Source organism: Alligator mississippiensis, chromosome 5 (assembly GCF_030867095.1).
Source record: "Alligator mississippiensis isolate rAllMis1 chromosome 5, rAllMis1, whole genome shotgun sequence".
Classification (NCBI taxonomy): domain Eukaryota; kingdom Metazoa; phylum Chordata; order Crocodylia; family Alligatoridae; genus Alligator; species Alligator mississippiensis.
Genome location: NC_081828.1, coordinates 170738860 through 170758441, shown reverse-complemented (window position 1 = coordinate 170758441; position 19582 = coordinate 170738860). Strand labels below are relative to the sequence as shown.

At 43.2% G+C, this 19582-nt stretch overlaps 1 protein-coding gene across 2 annotated transcripts in view; it reads left to right on the top strand.

Moving 5' to 3' along the window:
• Window positions 1–4155: 4155 nt before the first annotated feature.
• Window positions 4156–19582, top strand: part of GLCCI1 (glucocorticoid induced 1) — a 72673-nt gene continuing 57246 nt past the window's right edge. For both annotated transcript variants that reach the window (XM_019497916.2, XM_014603144.3), the window contains exon 1: window positions 4156–4805. In XM_019497916.2, coding sequence (XP_019353461.1) covers window positions 4439–4805 — 367 coding nt within the window. In that variant the 5' untranslated portion in view covers window positions 4156–4438. The remainder of the gene's footprint in view (window positions 4806–19582) is intronic.

The following is a 19582-nucleotide window of genomic DNA, read 5'->3' as shown; positions in this document are numbered from 1 at the left end:
CAACCACTACAGGGGCTGTCAGGAAGCCGAGTCCATCCGCCATGCCACCTCTGCCCTGCTGCTTGTGCTGTCTGGCCCTGTGAACTATGACTCCTGGTGTGCTCAAGAGCTGCATGCAGGGAAAGGGTGGGCTGTGTTCCACACCAGGTGGCACCTCCACATCTGGGGACAGTGGGAACAGCTACATGCACCACGACCTAGGCTGCCCCTATGCCTAGGCAGGGTGAGGTCTATGGACCCACTGCCAGCTGGATAGAAACACTTGGTGGGCTGGATATGGCCTGCAGGCTATATCTTGCCCACTCCTGGCCCTCTTTCATTATTTTATAAGTGTTAAGTCTCCTCAGTTCTATTCCAGTGGATCCATTGGACCAGTCAAGCCCTCAGAATCCTAGCAAATACAAATATGAAACAGAAATTACCTAGAAAGGCATGTTGGAACTTATCCAAAACCTACTGAAGATGGTGAGAGTTTTTCCATTGACTTAAATGAGCTTTGGATTAGGCCTGTTGTCATCACACCTCCCACTGAACTGATAACTCTTTGTTTCTACAGCCCATGACTCCCAAATAAGGTTGTTTCTACTCTAGAGAAATGAATCTTGTAGTAATTGATACTAGTGGGATAGATGTGGTGTAATTACATGTGCTCTATTTTGTCTATATTTGTCATGCTCGTTCATCTTGTTTCCCTGCTTTCAAGGTTGAACTATAAGGCATAACTTTAATGCCTTTAGGGCACCTAGCTCTCAGTTCCTAGCACAGACCCTGAAGCAGTAGATTCTAGGAGGGTAAATCTTTTGGTAAGACAGAAAACTTGTGGAAGAAGTTAAATTCCCATGATTTTCAAAATAAAAATCTCTTAAAATACACTGACAAGATTTTTGATATTTCTTAAAATGAAGACCAGGAGCACATAATATATCTTATGTAGCTTTTAAAAAAATACTCTCAATGGATATGAAGTAAGTATGGCAATGTTATGAAAAACATTCTGGGAATGCAGGGACTGTGATAATTACCTAGCTTTCGCTGCAGTGGTTGTGTAGTGTACCTGCACTAAGAATACTGTGTGTTATTCAGTGTGATGTGCCTTGGGCAGAGCATTACTTTTAATTGGGACCACAACACTGAAATGGAAAAAGCAGCAGCAACTGCATAACTTAAGAAAATTTGTTGGTCTCCTTGAGATAGTCCTGATGTTGCTGTATCACACAACAGCCAGAGGCAATGTGATCTTGGGGTTCCTAATCTAAACAATTATGATGATGAGGGCATGTGGGGAAAAGAGGGGCATCCTCCCTGGGGGGTTGGTTACTCCGGATAGTTACCAGTCAGCTAGGCTTTGTGGTTGGGTATTTTGTAGCAGGTATGCTGTTCCTAGTCTGCTTTGGGGGCAACACAGTGATGTGGTTTCACTCAAGTTTGGACTACAAGATTATAAAACTTGTGTGGTAAGGGAGTTTAAGAAGAAATGGGATATTAATGTATCAGTGAGCCACTTATAGCTATAGAGTAGCTTTATGAGATTTTTTTTCTTAGCAATGTGGAGTTATCTTGCTTTTATGTGTTTATATACCCTACTTTAATCCCTCCTGTCATTTTTTTGGGAACTACATGTGGACTTATTTGAGATGTTTGTATAAAAAAAACTATTCAGTATTTGAAGGGGCAAGTCCAAAGGATTTTTCCAGCTGATCATAGGAAGGGATCCATTTTCCATCCAAGCTTTAAGACACAGAATCTTCTATCTCATTGACACACATCTTGGTTATTTCCTTTGGTCAAACACTGAAGCGACTGAATTTCGCTGATCCTGGATCTTCTCCACTCTGGACCAGGATACTCCTATATTGTCTAATACAGAGACCTGTTATGTCACAAGTGAAGAAAAAAATGTTCACTGTTTTAAATAGTACTCATCTCCCAAGTGTGAGGCGATCTATTGCTATAGATAAATGGGTACCAGCCATTGGCGACGCATAGGGGTGCATGTGGGTGCATGCGCACCCCCTGAGATTGGTAGTGCACCCCCTACAAAAAGCACTGCTGCCGGTGCCTGTGGGCAGTCCCAATCGCTGCTGGCCGCTGCCACTGCCAGCAGTGTCTGCAAGTGGCCGCCAACCTGGTTGGCGCTTACCACCCTGCCGCTTGCCACCAACATGGCCCCGCTGCCACTGCCGCCACTGCCTGCAGGCGGCCGCCGTGCTCCACCAGCCTCCAGGAGCACACGGCATTCATGGTACCAGCCATCTTGCTTATATGGCAATCAATTGGTTATATACTTGAAAACAATAGGTGGAACTTCATTGTTTTGTGACTACTGATTATTAGTACTACTCTAATATCAAGGATTCACACCCTGACATGGTGAACTGACTGGTGCATAATAAATAATCTATTTGCTTCACTCTAACTTCAGAGTCTCTATTGCTTGGGCCAGACTACTGCATTGTCCTGCTCCACATGGCAGTACAATATTACTCCATTCTGTCATCTATAGTGACTTCTTAGTCATTCAGATCAGTTTTAAATTGCCCACCTTGTGGACTCTGCCCATCCTACCTCTCTGTTTTTATAGCAACTTAAGTTCTTGTCCATTGAAGTACTCAATCTGCACTTCTTTTCTGTCCCTTTGTCTTATGTAAGATCAGTTCATCTAGTTGGAGCTTACTTTTTGTTTTGAAACAAAGGTATTTCTTTAAATCTCACTGTAAAACTTTATTTTTCTCTCAATCTTAGGACACCCTTTGGAAAATATTTTCTGAAACACTCAGAGAACTTGATATAAAAATAAATGGAATGATGTGATACATGGTTGAACTAGGCAGCTATCCTGGTCCTCCAACAGAACAGATAACCTATGTACTGAAGATCCTGAAGCCAGAAACATGTTCCCAGTGGAGGTAAAAAAAGGGGGAGGATAAACAAGTTTTGTTTCAGGGGATTTTAAGATTTGTGTCTTAGGTGTCATCTTCACTTGGAAAAAAGGGCGGTCTTAGTCTGAGGTGGGTGGGAAAGGGATGGCAGCAAATCTTCAAGTTTACCTGCTAACTGGGTGTGTCAGCACAAGGTGCCGTAATGCGCAGTAGCCTATTCCACCGTGCATTAGTGTGTTACAGCAAAAACTGTGCTGATGTGCAGTCCAGTTTGTCTACTGCACCCTAAATGTCACAAAAAAACTTCACCTTTGGTACTGCACATGGGCATAGGCTAATGCTCCTTTATGCAGCACCTCATATTAAAGGTATTAAACTTAATGTGCAGTAGCAAAGGTGCATTAATGAACGTGTAGATGCACCCACTAAAAAAGAAACTATGAACTGCCTCATTTTTACCAGGATTTTACTTTGTTTTTACTTAAGGCCACATCTGTTTAAGGGAAGAGGAAACCTCTGGCATTTTTCCACGGTGTATTTGCACTGGTGCATGTTCCCAATGACAGCGGGGTCTGCCGCAGCAGAAAAGAGACAAATAAACAAGTGCTTAAACCAGTGGCTCTCAACCTGTTTAGCCTGGAGGCGCCGCTGGGTAGATTTGAGGCCCCCCTTGGAAAAAGCCAGCTCCGTTTTCACCTTTTCTTTGCCCGCACTAGAAGAATAGAGCCGTTTTTCTGCTAACCCCGCAGGTCCCAACCGGGGTGCAAACTATGCTTTCCTTCCCCGCAGGGAGCCCTGGGAGCCGGGACCTGCCCCTGCGGTGCGGGAATGAGGCTGTTTTCCAAGCGGAGCCGGCCGTTCAACGCGGGGGTCGGGGGAGGGTGGCACCGCGCTGGCCACGCAGTCGCTGCTGGGGGCCACTGGCCGCAGGGCAAAGGCGGACTGACACATGCCGTGACGGGGCGACCCCGGACAAGCCCCGCAGGCCGGAGCACACAAAGGGAGGGTGCCGTCCCTCCTCCCGCCCCGGGGTCTGCCGCAGCCTCCCCGCCCCAGCAGCCCCCAGCCCCGGGGGCTCCCGCCCCGCCCCGCCCCGCCCCCGAGCGCGGGGACCTGGCCCGTCCCTCAGGGCGGTCGCGCCTCGTGATTGGCTGCGGCAAGGGACGGACATCGCGGCGGCCCAATCCGACGAGGGCGAGCGGAGGCACGGGGCCCAATGGGCGGCCTCGGCCGCCGCCCCCAGCCCGCCGCGACCGGGCGTCAGAGGCTGCGGTGCCATTCGGCGGCGGGCGGGCGGCGCTGGCAGTGGTTGTTGGCTGCTACTGGTGCTGCAGGCAGGCGCGCGCGCGGCTTGCTGTGGACCCCCCTAGCCTGGGCCGGACGATGTGAGCGGCCGGTGCCCGCGGCGCTGGGGCGGGCGGCGATGGCCGGAGCCTGGCGCGGGAGCAGCCGCCGCCGCCGCTAGGAAGCGCGGGGGCAGCCGGGCCGGGCCGGGAAGTGCTCGCCCCGCCCCGCCCCGCCCCGTCCCCGGCGTGCGGGCAGCGCCCCCGCCCCCCGCCATGTCGTCCTCGTCCAGCTCCTCGCAGACCCCCCCCGCGCACCCGCAGAGGATGAGGCGCGGGTCCCCCACGGCCGGCGGCGGCGCGGCCGGCAACGGGGCGGCGGGAGGCGCCGGGACCAGCCGGCTGCTGCAGCCCATCCGTGCCACAGTCCCGTACCAGCTGCTGCGGGGCGGCCCGCATAGCCCGCCGCGCTCCGCCTCCGTGGGCAGCAACACGGGGCCCCGCGGCGCCAGCCCGCCCCCGCCCAGCCCGACCCCGCCGCCCGAGCCCGGCCGGCTGAAGGGCAGGCAGCGGCGGTCGCCGGACAGCAGCCGGAGGAGCGGCTCGCCTGAGAGACGGAGCCCCAGCTCCCCCGGGCCCCGAGGTAACGCGCGGGTCCCCGCCCGGCGGCCGCGGGCCGGGAAGTGCCCCTGGCGGGGGGGCCGGGAGAGATGCGGGCGTGGGGTTGGAGCCTGGGGCAGCTCCCTGCCCGGCTTGAAGGTGGCGAGGCGGGGTCCACGTCGAGAAAATCACCCCCCCCCCCCCCCCCACCGTACATGCAGAGGAGGCCTGGAAGAGTCCCCTTTGCTGCCAGCCAGAGGAGGGACAAGCACATGTCCCTCCTGTGTGGGAAGAGGTGTGACCAGGACCTCTGAAATGTCCCCTTGGACCCCCCTCCCTCTGCCCCCGCTGCAGGCGGGCACCACTCCGCTCGCGGCCTGTCTCGGCTCAGCAGACTTAGGCGCCTTCTGCGTTGTCCGCACTCAGGTGGCACGAGCGATGCCTGTAGAACACACCCTGGCCAGGGTGTGAAGAAAACTCCAAGCCACCTTCCCAAAGATGTATTAAAATGCGTGCAGAGGTTTATTGTTTTCTTTTCTGGGCCCCAAGAAGCCTTGTCCAAGTCTGAATATTGCCTACCAAAACACAACCATCTTTGGCTCCCCCATCTATGACTTCAGGAGGGGCTAAAAACATACCTCCAAACTTAAAAATTCATGAAAAGCTTCAAAACCCCCAAATTGTGTAGACCAGTAAGACCTAATCCCCTTATCTCCCTTCCTGCCCCCCCACCTAAAATACAGTTGTTATCAACATCTCTAACTTAACCTGCTTTGGGTTTTCTTTTGAATTATTGAATGTGTTAAAGTGGCTGTGGCCATCTTGGTGCCCTGCCATTCCCCCCCCCCCCCAAATCCCTTCAGCAGTTAAATGAATCAAGCTAAATGCACTTTTTATGTTATTCTGCTGTAGCTATCGGGTATCACACATCATCTCTTCCTGGGAACATTTTTTTTATGGCTCCATACCTTCAGCTTGTTCTGTTGTCTTCCTTAGTGTCTTAGTGTTTTCATGTCTGTGGCAAATTACAGTGTGCACTGGATTATATTTTATAACAGTGGAATCTGTTGCCTTATTTCCCTCCCCCCCCACTTTTAAATTGGTGGTGAATCTTTGCAGTCCATTCTAGTATTTGTGACTTAGTAGATCTGGGTAGGCAAGTAGTCCTAGGATACAAGCAACTTGTTTATGCAAGGATGCAAAAAATGTTACTAGCGATATTAATGTGAGAGGCTTGTGCTTTATAAAATATTTACCCTTAAGCTGAAGGGTTTTTTTATTTATCTCAGTAGATATTTATGCAGAGGTTATGCAGTAGATCTGTGATCTTTATTAGGGATGTTTTGGTATAATTTTCAAAAGGCATTTTTAGCAGTCTCTGTTTCAGTCAAACTATGTTTTAATAGATTTGAGGCTTATTTGTCTAACATTCTCCAGGTCTTATTTTTCTTGTTGCAAGTTTTATATATATATTTTTAGCCTTTTGGAGACATACAAATGTGCAGTGTTGTGAATTCTGGGAATGAAAATAGGAGCTCAGCCAAAATAACTGACTTCATGCGTATAGATAAGTCGGCTTTAATATTCACCAGTATTGTAAAGAAAAGTTATACCTGGGAACCTAAAACTAAAACATTGAGTTGCAATACGTGATGGTCTGTACTTCAAGTGAACGGGGAGTGTAGGTAATTGCCTGTTAACAGGGAAATATGCTGCAAAGCTCTTAAAACAAAACAAATATTTTATACTAAATAAAGTATGTTTTTGCTTGAGGACAGTCTTAATTTTAAAAAGTGACTAGGATGCTTTTTACTTCAGTCTTAATCTTAATAGATCAGACCTATAAATTAGTCCGGAACGATTTCCCCGTCATTAAACTTGTTTGAGCTTGCCTCATGGTGAACCATGCTAGCATCTAGAGCTTGATGCAATTCAGTGTGTGTAATGTATAAAATTATAAATGGTCCATCAAGAAATCTATCCTGTAATCTGTATGCACTGTGAGGAATTTGTTCCCCCTCCTCCAGGTCAAGCCAGCTGCTGCTGCAGAAACTGACATCCTCCAGCAAATCCTGAATGAATGAATGAAAACAACGTGATCGCCCTAATAATGACCACAATTGCACATGTCAACAGCTTTATTTTACAGAAATACAGGCACCATTTTCTAGCAAGCTAAGGCAATAAGACAGCCCATTTCTATAGCGTTGCAATTGAAAAGGTAAAATCATTAAAGAAGAGTAGAGCAGGTTTACAAAATCTGGAGTAAGATGGGGTACTATGTGGCATGAGTCTTGTTTCTTTGATCTGTTCTCATTTGTCTAGAGTTTCGCACATAATGTGTGTGTATTAAAAACCAGAATGATAGCTTGAATGGTTGTGCAGCTAAACAGAATATAGAATAGTGTTGGAGGACTGCTGCTGTTATTTGGAAGGCTGAAACACTTGGCTTTCAAATACAGACCCTCTTACTACAACTCGTTTTTCAATTTAGTTTGGCTATTTTATCTTTTAAGTACGATATAAATCTTACTGGAACAACTACACAGAATTTAATGAAGTATTCTTAAAACATTCCCCCATATGCTGTTGGCCTTTGCATGTAACAGCTAGGATTACACCATTTTGGCTTTGGCTGTGCAGACTCTGTATTGTTTCAGAAACATGCTTGTATGTGGGATTGGCTATGCTTTTGATAGAAAGATACATTTTTTTTTTATTTTTTTTTTAATGCTTAAAACACCTGGCTTCTTGCAACACAGATTGTTTTGAATATGAACCTTCTCTAAAAAACATGGACCAAAATACTTCAGTATTACAAGTTGTCACCAGATCTTAGTGTTTTGTTTTTGTGAGTGCAAACACAAAACTGTAAAACTACTTTAGGTTTGAGCCTGCACAGGTCAAGGCAGCTGCTGCTGCAGACGCTGACATCACTACTACATGAAGGAAAACACCATGCTCCATTTCTTTTTCCCATCATCCCCTTTTCCTGTACTCCTCCTTTCTAGAGCTCTGTCTAATGAGAACCTTTTAGTTTTATGACTAGACTGAATTTTTATATTTAGAATTAAGATGTGAAATGCTGTGAAAACAGCTTGTTATTGGCAAAGTTTGGGGATTTGGGCTTGTAGGGAAACTGCTAATGAAATTCTGTCAGTACTTGTATGTGGTTAATGTTGAAATTGCATGGATGTGAATTCTTGAATTTCATATGCCTTTTTAATAAACAGAAGCATAGAAGAAACTGAATAAATAGACTTTTAAGATCTCCTAGGATAAGCTTGGAATGTGCTAGTATTTTTCTTCCTTTTTCCTCTCACTTTGTTCTTGTCATTAATATGCAAGTTTCTATAGCTCAGTCCAGTGTTTTTAGGGAATAGGTAATATATTAAGTAGGCTACTGAATGTGGGAATAACTCAGTTTTGTGAGAGAGAAGGAACGTATGCCTTGCAGCATAAGTCTTATAGAAATTGATACACAAGACAACATGAATAATGACCAATGACAGCTTGAATATACTGCAGTAAGTTGATCAAATAAAAGCAGATGTTCGGGTCACTTGAGGAGAGAGTTTGTATGAAAAGGTGGCAGTTTTTCCCCTACTTCCCCTCCAGATGGCTAAGGATTTAAATCCTTTTTGGAGGAAGGCAAGATATAATAGGTTCCGTTAGTAATTCTTTTTCAAAAGAATTCATAGACTACTGACTTTCATATAGCATCTCATTGAGGCATAGCATTTTAGATGCAATGAAATGTAAACTGACATTGAGGATTTTTTATTAGTGAAACATTAAAGGTCTTTCTTCTTAATACAAAGTTTCTAAAGGGTAGTGTTAATTATAGTGGCACCTGTCAGTGGTATAGCATATTTCTTTTTGATCTTTCACTTCTTATTGTAAATTTGCTTTCTTCAGAAATTTCCCAGGTCAAGGTTTAGATGTAGGGACAACCTTTAAAACATTTTAAATTGATTTTGTGACTGTTCATAAAAAATATTCAGTGTTCTTAATTCCCATAGCAACTCTTGGAGGGTTGCCAATGTTAATAAAAGTAATTACAAAAGATGGAAAATAACTATATAGTTCTATGCAGCAGAAGAGTAAGCATGTTTATCGGTTGTTACTTTACGCGGAGGTACTGGTAGTCTCTAGGCATATAACAAGTATGAATATTAAAAAACATGCCCCCCCGTTTTGTTTTTTTTTACATCCTGGATTAAAGGTATCCAGTATTTGATGCTATATACCAACGAACTTCTTGTACCAAGAACAGTTTCCCCTCCCCCCTTAATTAAATGTAAGGAAGTAATTTTTACATAGCTTCCAACTCTTGTTTCTCAGTCTGTCTGAATAATAGTAGCATCCACTGTAATTATTGTGGCCCTTTCCTTTTTAAATTAGGTTGATTGGAGTATAATCCATAATATGGGGTAGGCTAAATGTGGCTCAGTCCCTTGAGGAATTTGGATAGATTATTGGTCTGGTAACAGCCTTGCTTAATGAAGTTGTTTATTAAGTGTCTTCACCTAAACTTTTTGGTACTGTTAAACATTCTAAAACTAACTTCTTTGATTGTAGGCATTAACTACAGCATAGAACAAAATGTTACCTTGTATTTGAACTTGAATGATATGGAAGTTCACATGAATGGCAAGAGAATGGTGGTAATGACACTGTGAAAAAGCAAAACTTAATCAGTTTGCCCCAAAATATTATAGATCTTTAAATTGCTATATGAAAGCTAATACTTGCTTGCTTCAGAGGTTTAAGGGCTATCATTTTGTAAATAGTGAAACTGAAAAACAAGTTGACCTGCCAGCTTGCACACACCAGGTCAGAAGCAAATCTGAAATTAGGATTTTGAAGTTCCTGGTTTCCAATGTTGTTCTTTACTGTCTCTTAAACAGACAAAAGTTGTATTTTAAAATTACAGCAACAAGAATAGATCAAGAAAATACCCAGTGCAGAGTTTTGTTTTGTTTTTTTTGTAAGTAAGTCGATTGGAGCTAAAACCAGGCATTGGCACAGACATTTTGCTGAAGGTCTATGGTCTTGCTAAACATGATCATAATTCAAGAAACTAGTGTGTAAACAAAACTTGCTATTTTAATATTATAAACACTCAAATAGCTAAAGGAAAAAATGATGCTCATCAACTGTTGATGCCAGTAGCCCCCAAATATCAGTTGCAGTTTACTTGGACTAGCCTTAATGTTATACTATTGTTTGCAAAGTACATTTATTTTAATGTTTAATTGGTATCTCAAGACTTACCTGGTGGAGGTATAGATGCCTTCATTATTTCCCTAATTCCCCTTTTAAGTACTTGCATTGTCATAGAACAGGGATATCCCAACTTTTAAGTGGGCAGGCATGGGGGGGGGGGGGGGGGTTGAATGCTTGCCCCCTCCCCCCCCCCCCCCGGCTTTACATGCCTCCCTGCTGCTGCCACGTGTAGGGTAGGGTCCTGATTCTGTCTTTTCCTTTCTGCTGCACTGGATTCTACCTCCCTCCCTGCTGCACCATTTTCCCGGGCACCTCAAGGCACCTGTAGTTTCCTGGCCACAAGCTCTCCTGCAGAACTGGAGCACCATGGCCTGTAGGCTTCCCCTGGCACCTTAGGCTGAACTGTTCTGTCCCCTGAGGCAGGGGCAGGAAGTGGGCGAGCTTGGCAGCCCCAGCTGTTGCTGTAGCTGGAGCAATGGGATTAGTAGTGGCTGGGTTGGGAGCCTGGTGGCCACCAATTTAACCTCACGTGGGCCTCCAGTTACACGGTCTTGTCATGGAGAAGTGGTAATCCTTCCATGGTGAAGGTTGCAGTTTCCACTATACCTATACAGTAAGGTGTATTTTTTTTGTAAGTCTGTAAACAAACTTATTAGATTTGTTTACCTCTTCTTAATTGATTTGTCAATGAACTTAAGGCAGCTAACACACATGTTCAAAGATTAGTCTGACCAGACATTTGGGGAATGTCCTTATGATATAAGTTCACCCAGAATTATAGCCTGTGGTAGTCTCAGGCTGGTGATTTTTACTTCATTACAGAAAGGCTGACTTTCTGATAAACCATTTTGAGCTGGTGGCCTTTGTGAGTGAAAAGAATTGCTGTAAAGAAGAATGTACGTGTGAAAGCAGTACTGCTGATTGTACATTTAAAAAAAAAACTGAATCACATTTCCCTACAATCTGGAATTCCTTTTTTTCAAATAAGCAGTTGCTGGTTCTTACTGTTCCCCCTGGCATGTCTCTTCACTTTAATTCTTTAAAACTCTCTTCACCCTTGATCAGTGTGAGTGACCATTTCAGGCTCGTAACAATTTTAAGCGCAAGAATAAAATGTGAGTCTTTCTGTTGACTGGATAGAACCTAGTAATCAGTTGCTACCACCTCCACCTAGCATTATTCTGCCCTTTGTAATTATTCAGTATCTTAGGTTTTTTGTTTGCTTATCCCCAACCTGTCACAGTTTCCCTCCTGCCTCTGATGTCGCCTTGTTCCTGACATGTAGCCTCATACATTTCATGTTCCCCGTATGCTTACCTTTTCCTTCTCTTTGTTTCTTTCCCTCATCTTCCCTCACATAGCATCCCCTCTATGCTGTCAGCATGTGGGTCACCATTTTCCTAAGGGCGGTTTAGCAAAGGCACCATCTCCCATAGTTTCAAAAGGTTAAAGGCAGAGCAGACTAACCTTCCCTTCTGTCCAGGCTACCAAAAAGTAGTGGCCATGCAACCAACTAGTTAAGTCTCATTGAAAGCAATGACATATGGTGGCCATTTTGAATGAGGTTAGTTCTGCCTAGGACTCTAAAGATTAATTAAAGTTTGACTGATACTCTTTGTTATGAAGAAAGACCCTTATGCCTAACTATTTTTCTAAGATGCAATTTGTAACAGTTATTCAAGGTTCACCACCAAATTCTTATTTTTCAAATTAAGTGTCTTTAAATTATGCCCTTTGGAATTTAGCATGTTAAACGTCACACTGAGAAGCCACTTACATGAAGAGAAAATATGAGGATTTAAATTCCAGTTTAAGACACTTTAAGGATTATTCCTAGCCCTTTAAAAATGAGTAGCGCAGTTTGGGAGAGTGTGTATTTAAAGTTGTTTTGTTTGTCACAGTTTGACATACTGAGCCCTCACAGGAAATAGTCTTAGTAAGTTATTAAAAAAAAAATGCAACAAAACTGATAACTGATTTTCCCCCCCCCCCCATATATTACATGGATACCTTTTGAAAGTGTCAAAAACTACGTGAAATATACATTGCATTAGCTTGACTAAATGATTTGCTAAACTTCCTGATACCTTTTTTGTTTACAAGCAACAAACTATTGCATATGCCCATATAGTGAACTGGCCCATAGTCATTACTTACAGGGAGATTTATTTTTTTTAACTGTAGCAGGTTTGAACAATAGTTAAAAGTCCATTTTCAAGTACTGTGGAATGATAAATGGTACCAATCTGAAGTGTTGTCACATCCTCTCCATTCTGAAGAATCTGACACTAGTCTTGTCAAAATTATTCATGTTCTTTTTCCTAGTGGGAATGTTGTTGTCTTGTATTATGCTTGTATTAATATAAGTGCTAAATGAGTAAGTGAATTGTATGGTAGTAATTCTGTCTTAATATTACAGTACCATGCAAGACATACAATCCACTCATTAGACTTTGGGGAAATAGCCTTCCATTGCAGTGTCTTTCACATTTACTACATGGCAACATTGATACAGCATGTTACGCCACATAATAGTACTGCAGGCTAATGTTTTAATATTTTATTAAAAAAAATAAATTAATTTTATTGTAACAAATCTTTTGAAAAGTGCAAGCTGATGCAGTTATTTCTGCTTCAGTCTGTGCATAGATTGGAGAGCTGTCAGATGATTTGATGTGGTATTGTGTCTTTTTAACAAGCAGTATTGAGACGCCCAGTTTTTATCTTCACAGGTAGAATGACCCCATTGCTTGTTATGAGGTTCAGAGTTTAGCAGCATTCCAGTTGACAAATAGATTCATTATGAAATGTGACTTTATTCTCACTTGTATAGATTTTAATTTGGCCCTTCCTTATCCAGTTGCATGGGTTGAGCTAATAAGTGTTAAGGCGCACAGCAGAGATGGGTCTCTGCTCAACAGTTTCTTTCAGCTAGAATCTTAAGACTAAGGAGAGTTCAAGAATTATGAAGTGTAATAACTCCATATTCTTTCTTCAGATTAAGACCAAGAGGCTGCCTCTTCAGGTGAGACTTGTCTGTTAGAATGTTGATGACTTAACCTAAAGGTAGGCAAAATGCAGCCTGTAGGCTGATTTTATGAGGCATGTGGGGGGACCCTTGGCCCCGCCAGACCGTCCTGGGGCACCCTTGTCCCATGCCAGTTGACAGTTTGCCCCGGGATCCCTGTGTGGCAGCAGCAGCCCCCAGCCCCACTGGCTTGGTGTGGCAGAGCAGAGTTGCGTGGGGGCAGTGGCAGGAGCCCCGGTGAAGGCACTGTGCCCGGGGCTGGTGCCAGTCTTTATGGAAAGTACATGCAGTCGGGTGGGGAGCTGCATCTGGGATTCCCACTGCTGCCCCTGCACCCCTTCATTCTGCCCCACGCCTAGCTGACAGGGCTGGGGGCTGCTGCTATGTGGGCATCCTGGGGTAAGCTGCAGGCTGGCACAGGACGGGGGTACCCCAGCGCTGCCCACCTCCGCTGTTCCTGGCCCAGTCCTGCCCACTACAGGTACATGGCAGGGCATGGAATTGCCACTGGGTCCACCCCCCTCACTCCTTGAGTGGTGGGCTGAGCACCCTAGGCCAGGGGAGGGGAAGGAATCTAAGTTTCTCCCAAGCCGCCTCCATGGTGCTTGCAGCCTTCCTTCCCATTGTGGGTGCTGCAAACCCCCAAGGAGGCCTGGCAGCAGCTTCCAGCTCTGTCCTAGTCCTTTACTGTCACAGGCCCAAGATCCCAGCCCTGGACACAGCTTCAGGGAGCTGTGTAGAGCTGCATCTAGGCCAAGACCAGGATCATGGGGCAGTGACAACACAGGGTCAGGATGGGGCAGAGCTGCGATCCATTCTCTGCATGCATCTGGGCTGAGTCAAGGATCATGGGGCAGCGACAATACAGGGCCAGGATGGGGCAGAGCTGCGATCCATTCCCTGCGTGCCCTGGCTCATGGAAGTGCACCTGTCTGTAGGGGTGTGCAGGAAGTGGATTGTGGTTCTGACCTGGCCCATGCCCGGGCCCTGGCCCTGCCCTGTGTTGTCCCTACACTGTGATCCTGGCCTCGCCTGCCCATCCCCGCTCCTGAACACCACTTTCACCATCCCACATAAAGAGTTTTGGTGAATTATTGTGCTGGGCATGGAGGGGAGGAGGGGTGCTGTGCTGACCTGGCCTGCCACAACTCGCCAAAACAGCCTGTGCGCCTCTGTGGCCCTCGGGCTGAAATAATTACCTAGCCCTGATTTAACCTCTGTTTTATGGGAGTTAATAATGTGCAATGCTATTTTAAACCCCATTGGTTTGTGTTGTTCTATGGCTCAGCTAATGAAAGAGAGATTGTCCCTACTTGTAAATTAGTTAGTCATTGTTATCTTGATAGCCCTGGAACTATTAACTGCCTCTCTCTCTCTTCAGTATTTCAGTGTACAATGCACATAGTGTAGCTACAAGATATTTTGCTAGTTGCCTTTGCAGCTAGTTTAGCTGGCATATCAGTTAATAAAATTTTGAAAAACTTGATCCCTAATAAAATGGGCTTTTTAATATGGTGACTATTTTGCCAAAAAATTCAAGACTTAAACTATTTCTATTAACATTTAACTGCAACTGCAAAGCAAGCCACAAGTTGGAAAGCAAATCTCTTGACTTCCCTTGCATTCTGATTAGAAAACACCACCTAAATTGTCTCAATTGCTCAATATTACTTCATTGGCTAGTATTTACTGGACTTGGTTTGCACAAGTTAGCCCCAGGATACATTTCCAACTTACTGAAATTATACAGTGTGCTTAATTTGAAAACTCTATGGCAGCAATTTAAGCAATCAGACTTTGGATGGTATGTTTAATTGTTTTTAAAAAACCCCAACTAACTGTGATAAATATAGACTAGAATCCAGCTTTTTGTTGGAAAGCTGCCACTTGTTTCTGCTTTAAGAATTACATTTCAGTTCAGAGTTTTATACTATCTTTTTGGTTGATAACTGTTCTGTGCTTAATTATGATAGCTGATGGTGTAATACATACTACCCTTCTGTTAAATCTTTCTTTCATACTTTACCCTCATTGGTGTACCCTGGGCTTATGTTCATTCAGTGCATCCTGTGTGTACCTGATAGTCTGCTATGAAAAATCATCTTCCTTGCTTTGTCATCCTCTTTGCCCAAGAGAAAAAACAAATACATTTAAAATATTTGATGTTCTTCCTCAGGGAGTGGGGTAGGAGCCATGATCTAGAAAGAAAAAAAAAATCATGGACAAGAATATAATCAACTAGCCTCAAAGGTAATATATATTTTAGAAACATCTGTACAAAATAGGATCAGTAGTCTGTGTACATGAAATTAAATGTGAATAGTGGCAGATATCTAGCCAATTCAGGAGGGTGTGAATTTTCAAGGTTACCAGTTTTGGAGTATGATCCACATAACTGTGGGACTAACACTACAGGTCAGCTCAAGCTTTTTTTTTTTTTATCAGAGTATTCAGACAATGCATAATTTAAAATACTTATTGCTTAACAAGGCTAAAGTTATTTGTTCCATTAAATACATATACTGAAGCAAGCTCTTGCTTTTCATCCGAGAAGAAAACTCACTCAGTTGAGACAATTACTTGTTTTTATTTATTTATTTGGCCACAACACTGCTGACTATGCACAGGGGAAAAGAGTGTCTTATAATTAAAATAATTTTATGGAAAACCTACCTTTTCCTACAGTGATAGTGCGAACCTGATTACTGAGCCATACAGCCCAGAAGAAATGGGTGCTCTGGTACTGTAGTTGAAGTGTATGTCAAGGTGGACTGCAATTTAAATAACTTTTAATAATGTATTAAAGTAGTAGGTAGGAAACAATGATGAAGTAATTGATTTTAACATTTTTAAAGATGTATATTATTAGATATTTTCCTAAAGAAATATGCTAACCTGTAAGACTTTATAATTTGATTACAACTTTTACTTATCATGTGTGAAGCTGCCTTTTTAAAATTATTTGAATGGTTAATAGAAAAAAGTACTTTAAATATACTGCTTGCATAAGAAACTTCATCAAAATATGTTTGTATTTAAAGCCAACCGATAAAACAAAGAAAACACTATTGCTGCCTCTTACCATGTCCATCAAGATTTTAGAACTCTTCCCCTCAAATCAAGTTTGTCATATGTTGAAGATAGATTGGAAGAGGGAATAAGCTTTGCCATCTTGTTGATTTTGTTCCCAGTGGGCTTCTCTGCATTGAATGAATTACTATGCAGTGGACTGAACTAAATTAATATACTGAAATGAAGAAAATATACTCTCTGCACCTGCAGAAAAGACTACAGCTGTCAAAAGCTGGTTTTGCACTTAAATAAACTTCTTCCAGGTGCTTAGCAACTGAGTTCCCCAGTTCACTAGTTTCTGCAGCAAACATACAACTGGAATATTTATTTTTATTTTAGTTTTAAATTGTTTTAATAGATTATTTTAAATTTAAAACAGGCTGAAGTAGATTTTTAAATTGTGTGTGTGTGTATTTAATGTAAATAAGTCATTACAAGAATCTGTTTTATTACTTTTTAATCCACTTGGAGTGTGCTGTTAGAATGAAGATGGATGGGAAAGATTTGTAAAGTGTGAAAATACTTTAAAATAGCGTAGAATCTGACTAACAGGTTTTAAAGGCACGCTTACCTTTTGAAGATGGCACTTCCTTGCTTTATACATTTTTTTTACCTCTTTTTTCTTACTGAGATTAAGGGACCAAACGATCACTTACAGGGCTGTCCAACTGGCAGCCATTAAGTTGTATGCAGCCCCCAAAGTGTTATAATGTGGCCTCCAGCTCCTTCCTAGTTGCCATTGCCCTCCCCTTCTAGCTAGGAAAGGGCTAGAATGCCAGAGCTGCAAATGTGGCAGCTGAATCACATGGTGCACATAATAAAGTAAAATTGAGCTGCAGAATACAGGATATAGTGTGCATAGTTGCACTGAAAGTTGACTTAAAGCAGTTGGTCTCCAGTATTTAATTGCAGGTTTGCTACATCCATAGGAACTAAGCTGAAAATAGATGGAGGGTCAAAACAGCAGTTGCTAACTTCCCTTTGGAAGCATCTTTGCTGTAAAAGTGTTGTAGTTATATACAGGCCTCAGAATGTATATCAGGTCATAGGGTCATGAAATCTAATTTTAGCTGATGACTGGTTCAACTCTTTATATCTTTTGTCTCTCAAGAAGGCAAGGGTTCAGACGAGGTATGTGACTCTGTTAAATAAATGTACATCTGCAGCAGGGTACTTTGGTAATCACAGTTCTTAAAATATTGTCCAAAACTATCTTGCAATCTAAAATGTATTTTGCTTTTAAATATTTTTTTAAGTACAAATGAAACCTTGTTTAATAAATTTAAACTTAAAGAACAACTGTGGTTAATAAAAATTTTAATTTAGCATGTGCTCAAAGATGGACAAAATTTTTAATAGCTTTATAATTCAAATACTCTAGTTCTTTAAAATCTCATTTCTCAAATTAATTTACTAAATATTTATTATACTATACTTTGTCTTTAATATCCAGTGCTGTTACTTTTTCCTGTATTTCTACATTAATTAAATTGATACACAAAGTATAGGTTGGTACGGAATTGTAATTCTCCACTTAAAAAAAGTCATACTTAAGTGTTTCTGGATTCTGACCTTTTTCTGTGTCAGTGATAGCTGGGCAGTACTTCTCTTCAAATAAATACAGAAGCAGCTTGGACTTGTTCATGAGGCTCTTGGGTTTTCTGCCTTAATGCTGTGCTCTATTCTTTCTGTGGTACAAGCTGAGACATGGCAGTGCGTATTGAAATCGTAGTTCTTGTATTAGTTTTGGAAACGGTGAGTGCAGGTCTTCCTTTCCGCACTCTTCATGGTGTTGAAATTTTCTAGTGCTTTTGTTACCTTGATGCAGCCAGATGTCCAGGGCACGGGCAGCAGCAATGCCTGCTTGCCATCATGATTGTAATACGTAGCAGGATTTCAGGAAGAGTATTGAAAAACTTAAGGAGGTCTGCAGCTGTTTAAGGTTAAGCTATAGCTGTATATCCTTCTTTATGCTTCTGACGGGATGAGGCTAGCATCGAGAGGGTCCAGAGGAGAGCCACTCGCGTGATCAGGGAGCAGGAAGGCAGGCCCTATGAAGAGAGGCTAAGGGACCTGAACCTGTTCAGCCTTCACAAGAGAAGGCTGAGAAGGGATCTGGTGCCCGTATATAAATTTACCGGGGGGAACGGAGGTGATTGGGCGAGACCCTGTTCCCCCAAGCACCTCCCGGAGTAACAAGGAACAACGGCTGTAAGTTGATTGAGAGTAGGTGCAGGCTAGACATCAGGAGGCACTACTTCACAGTCAGGGTGGCCAGGGTCTAGAACCAGCTTCCAAGGGAAGTGGTGCTGGCTCCTACCTTAGGGATCTTTAAAAAGAGGCTTGATAATTACCTAGCTGGGGTCATTTGAGCTTAAACTTAGTAGGGGTCATAAGAGCCCTGTATTCATTCCTTCCCAGGGTCGGAATAGATGATCTGCTCTGGTCCCCTCTGATCCTACTTCTGTGAAAATAGAGGTAGGTTCCTTTCAGCTGTATTTCTAAAACTGGGGAAGAATTGGACTACCTGCTGCTGCTGTTGGGCAACCTTGCCATAACTAATGCATTACCAGTCCCAGTTTCTGCCCTTGTTCACGCCTCCATGATATTCACTTTATCATTGCAAGCTTGTTCTGCAGGTTTCCACGCCTCAACACTTTTACCTGTTAGAATACTAGGAAGAGTGACTGTGAAATCTGAGCACCTAATACAGTCTAGCACAGGCAAGATTTGAATACAGCAGAAAATTAAACCGTAGAACTGATCAGTTAAGAAATCGCCACCTGTATACATTTTTAGCATGAATGCCTAGGTCCTCAAGTCATTACATAATCCATCTACCTGTGGCGAATGACTATCGCTGAAGCATGTTCAGTCACAGAGGGGCACTTCCAGAAGACTTCAGAGACAGTTCTGCATGTTCAGCAGTGGATCTTTTGGAAAGAAAATACTGGCTAGCATAGTCAGGCAAGGTTCTTTGAGTAGATGTGATATCTTTTATTAGACCAACTGAGTAGTTGGAAAAAAGTGCTTAGCAAGCTTTGGGATGCAATCACCTTTCTTCAGGCATAGGGAGTCTCTGCTGTCCTGAGACTCCAAGGAATGAGAGAAGCTAAAAGTGTGACAGGATGTCAGTGATAATGTAAATGGGAAGAAGTTAGGAAAACAAAAGGTAAAGCAGGGAAGGAAGAAGGGGGAAAAAAGCAAAGGTGAGTAAGGGAGATTCTACAGTAGTAGTAATCTACTACTTGCTAGTAGTGGCTAGCATAGTGGAATATGGACGGTGGTGGGATGAATGGTACACATGTGGGAACCCAGAGTCTGCAAATTAACCCCTCATAGGCAGCATGTGGGCCATGAATTGTACAGCTCTGCTTTTGTGTACTTTCCTTTGGAAACCTTTCGCAGAGAAGTGTCGTATGTGATTGTGCCAAAAAATAGATTAATATTACTAGCTTTAGGCATGGAGGGGGTTTTTATCTTTGTTTGAC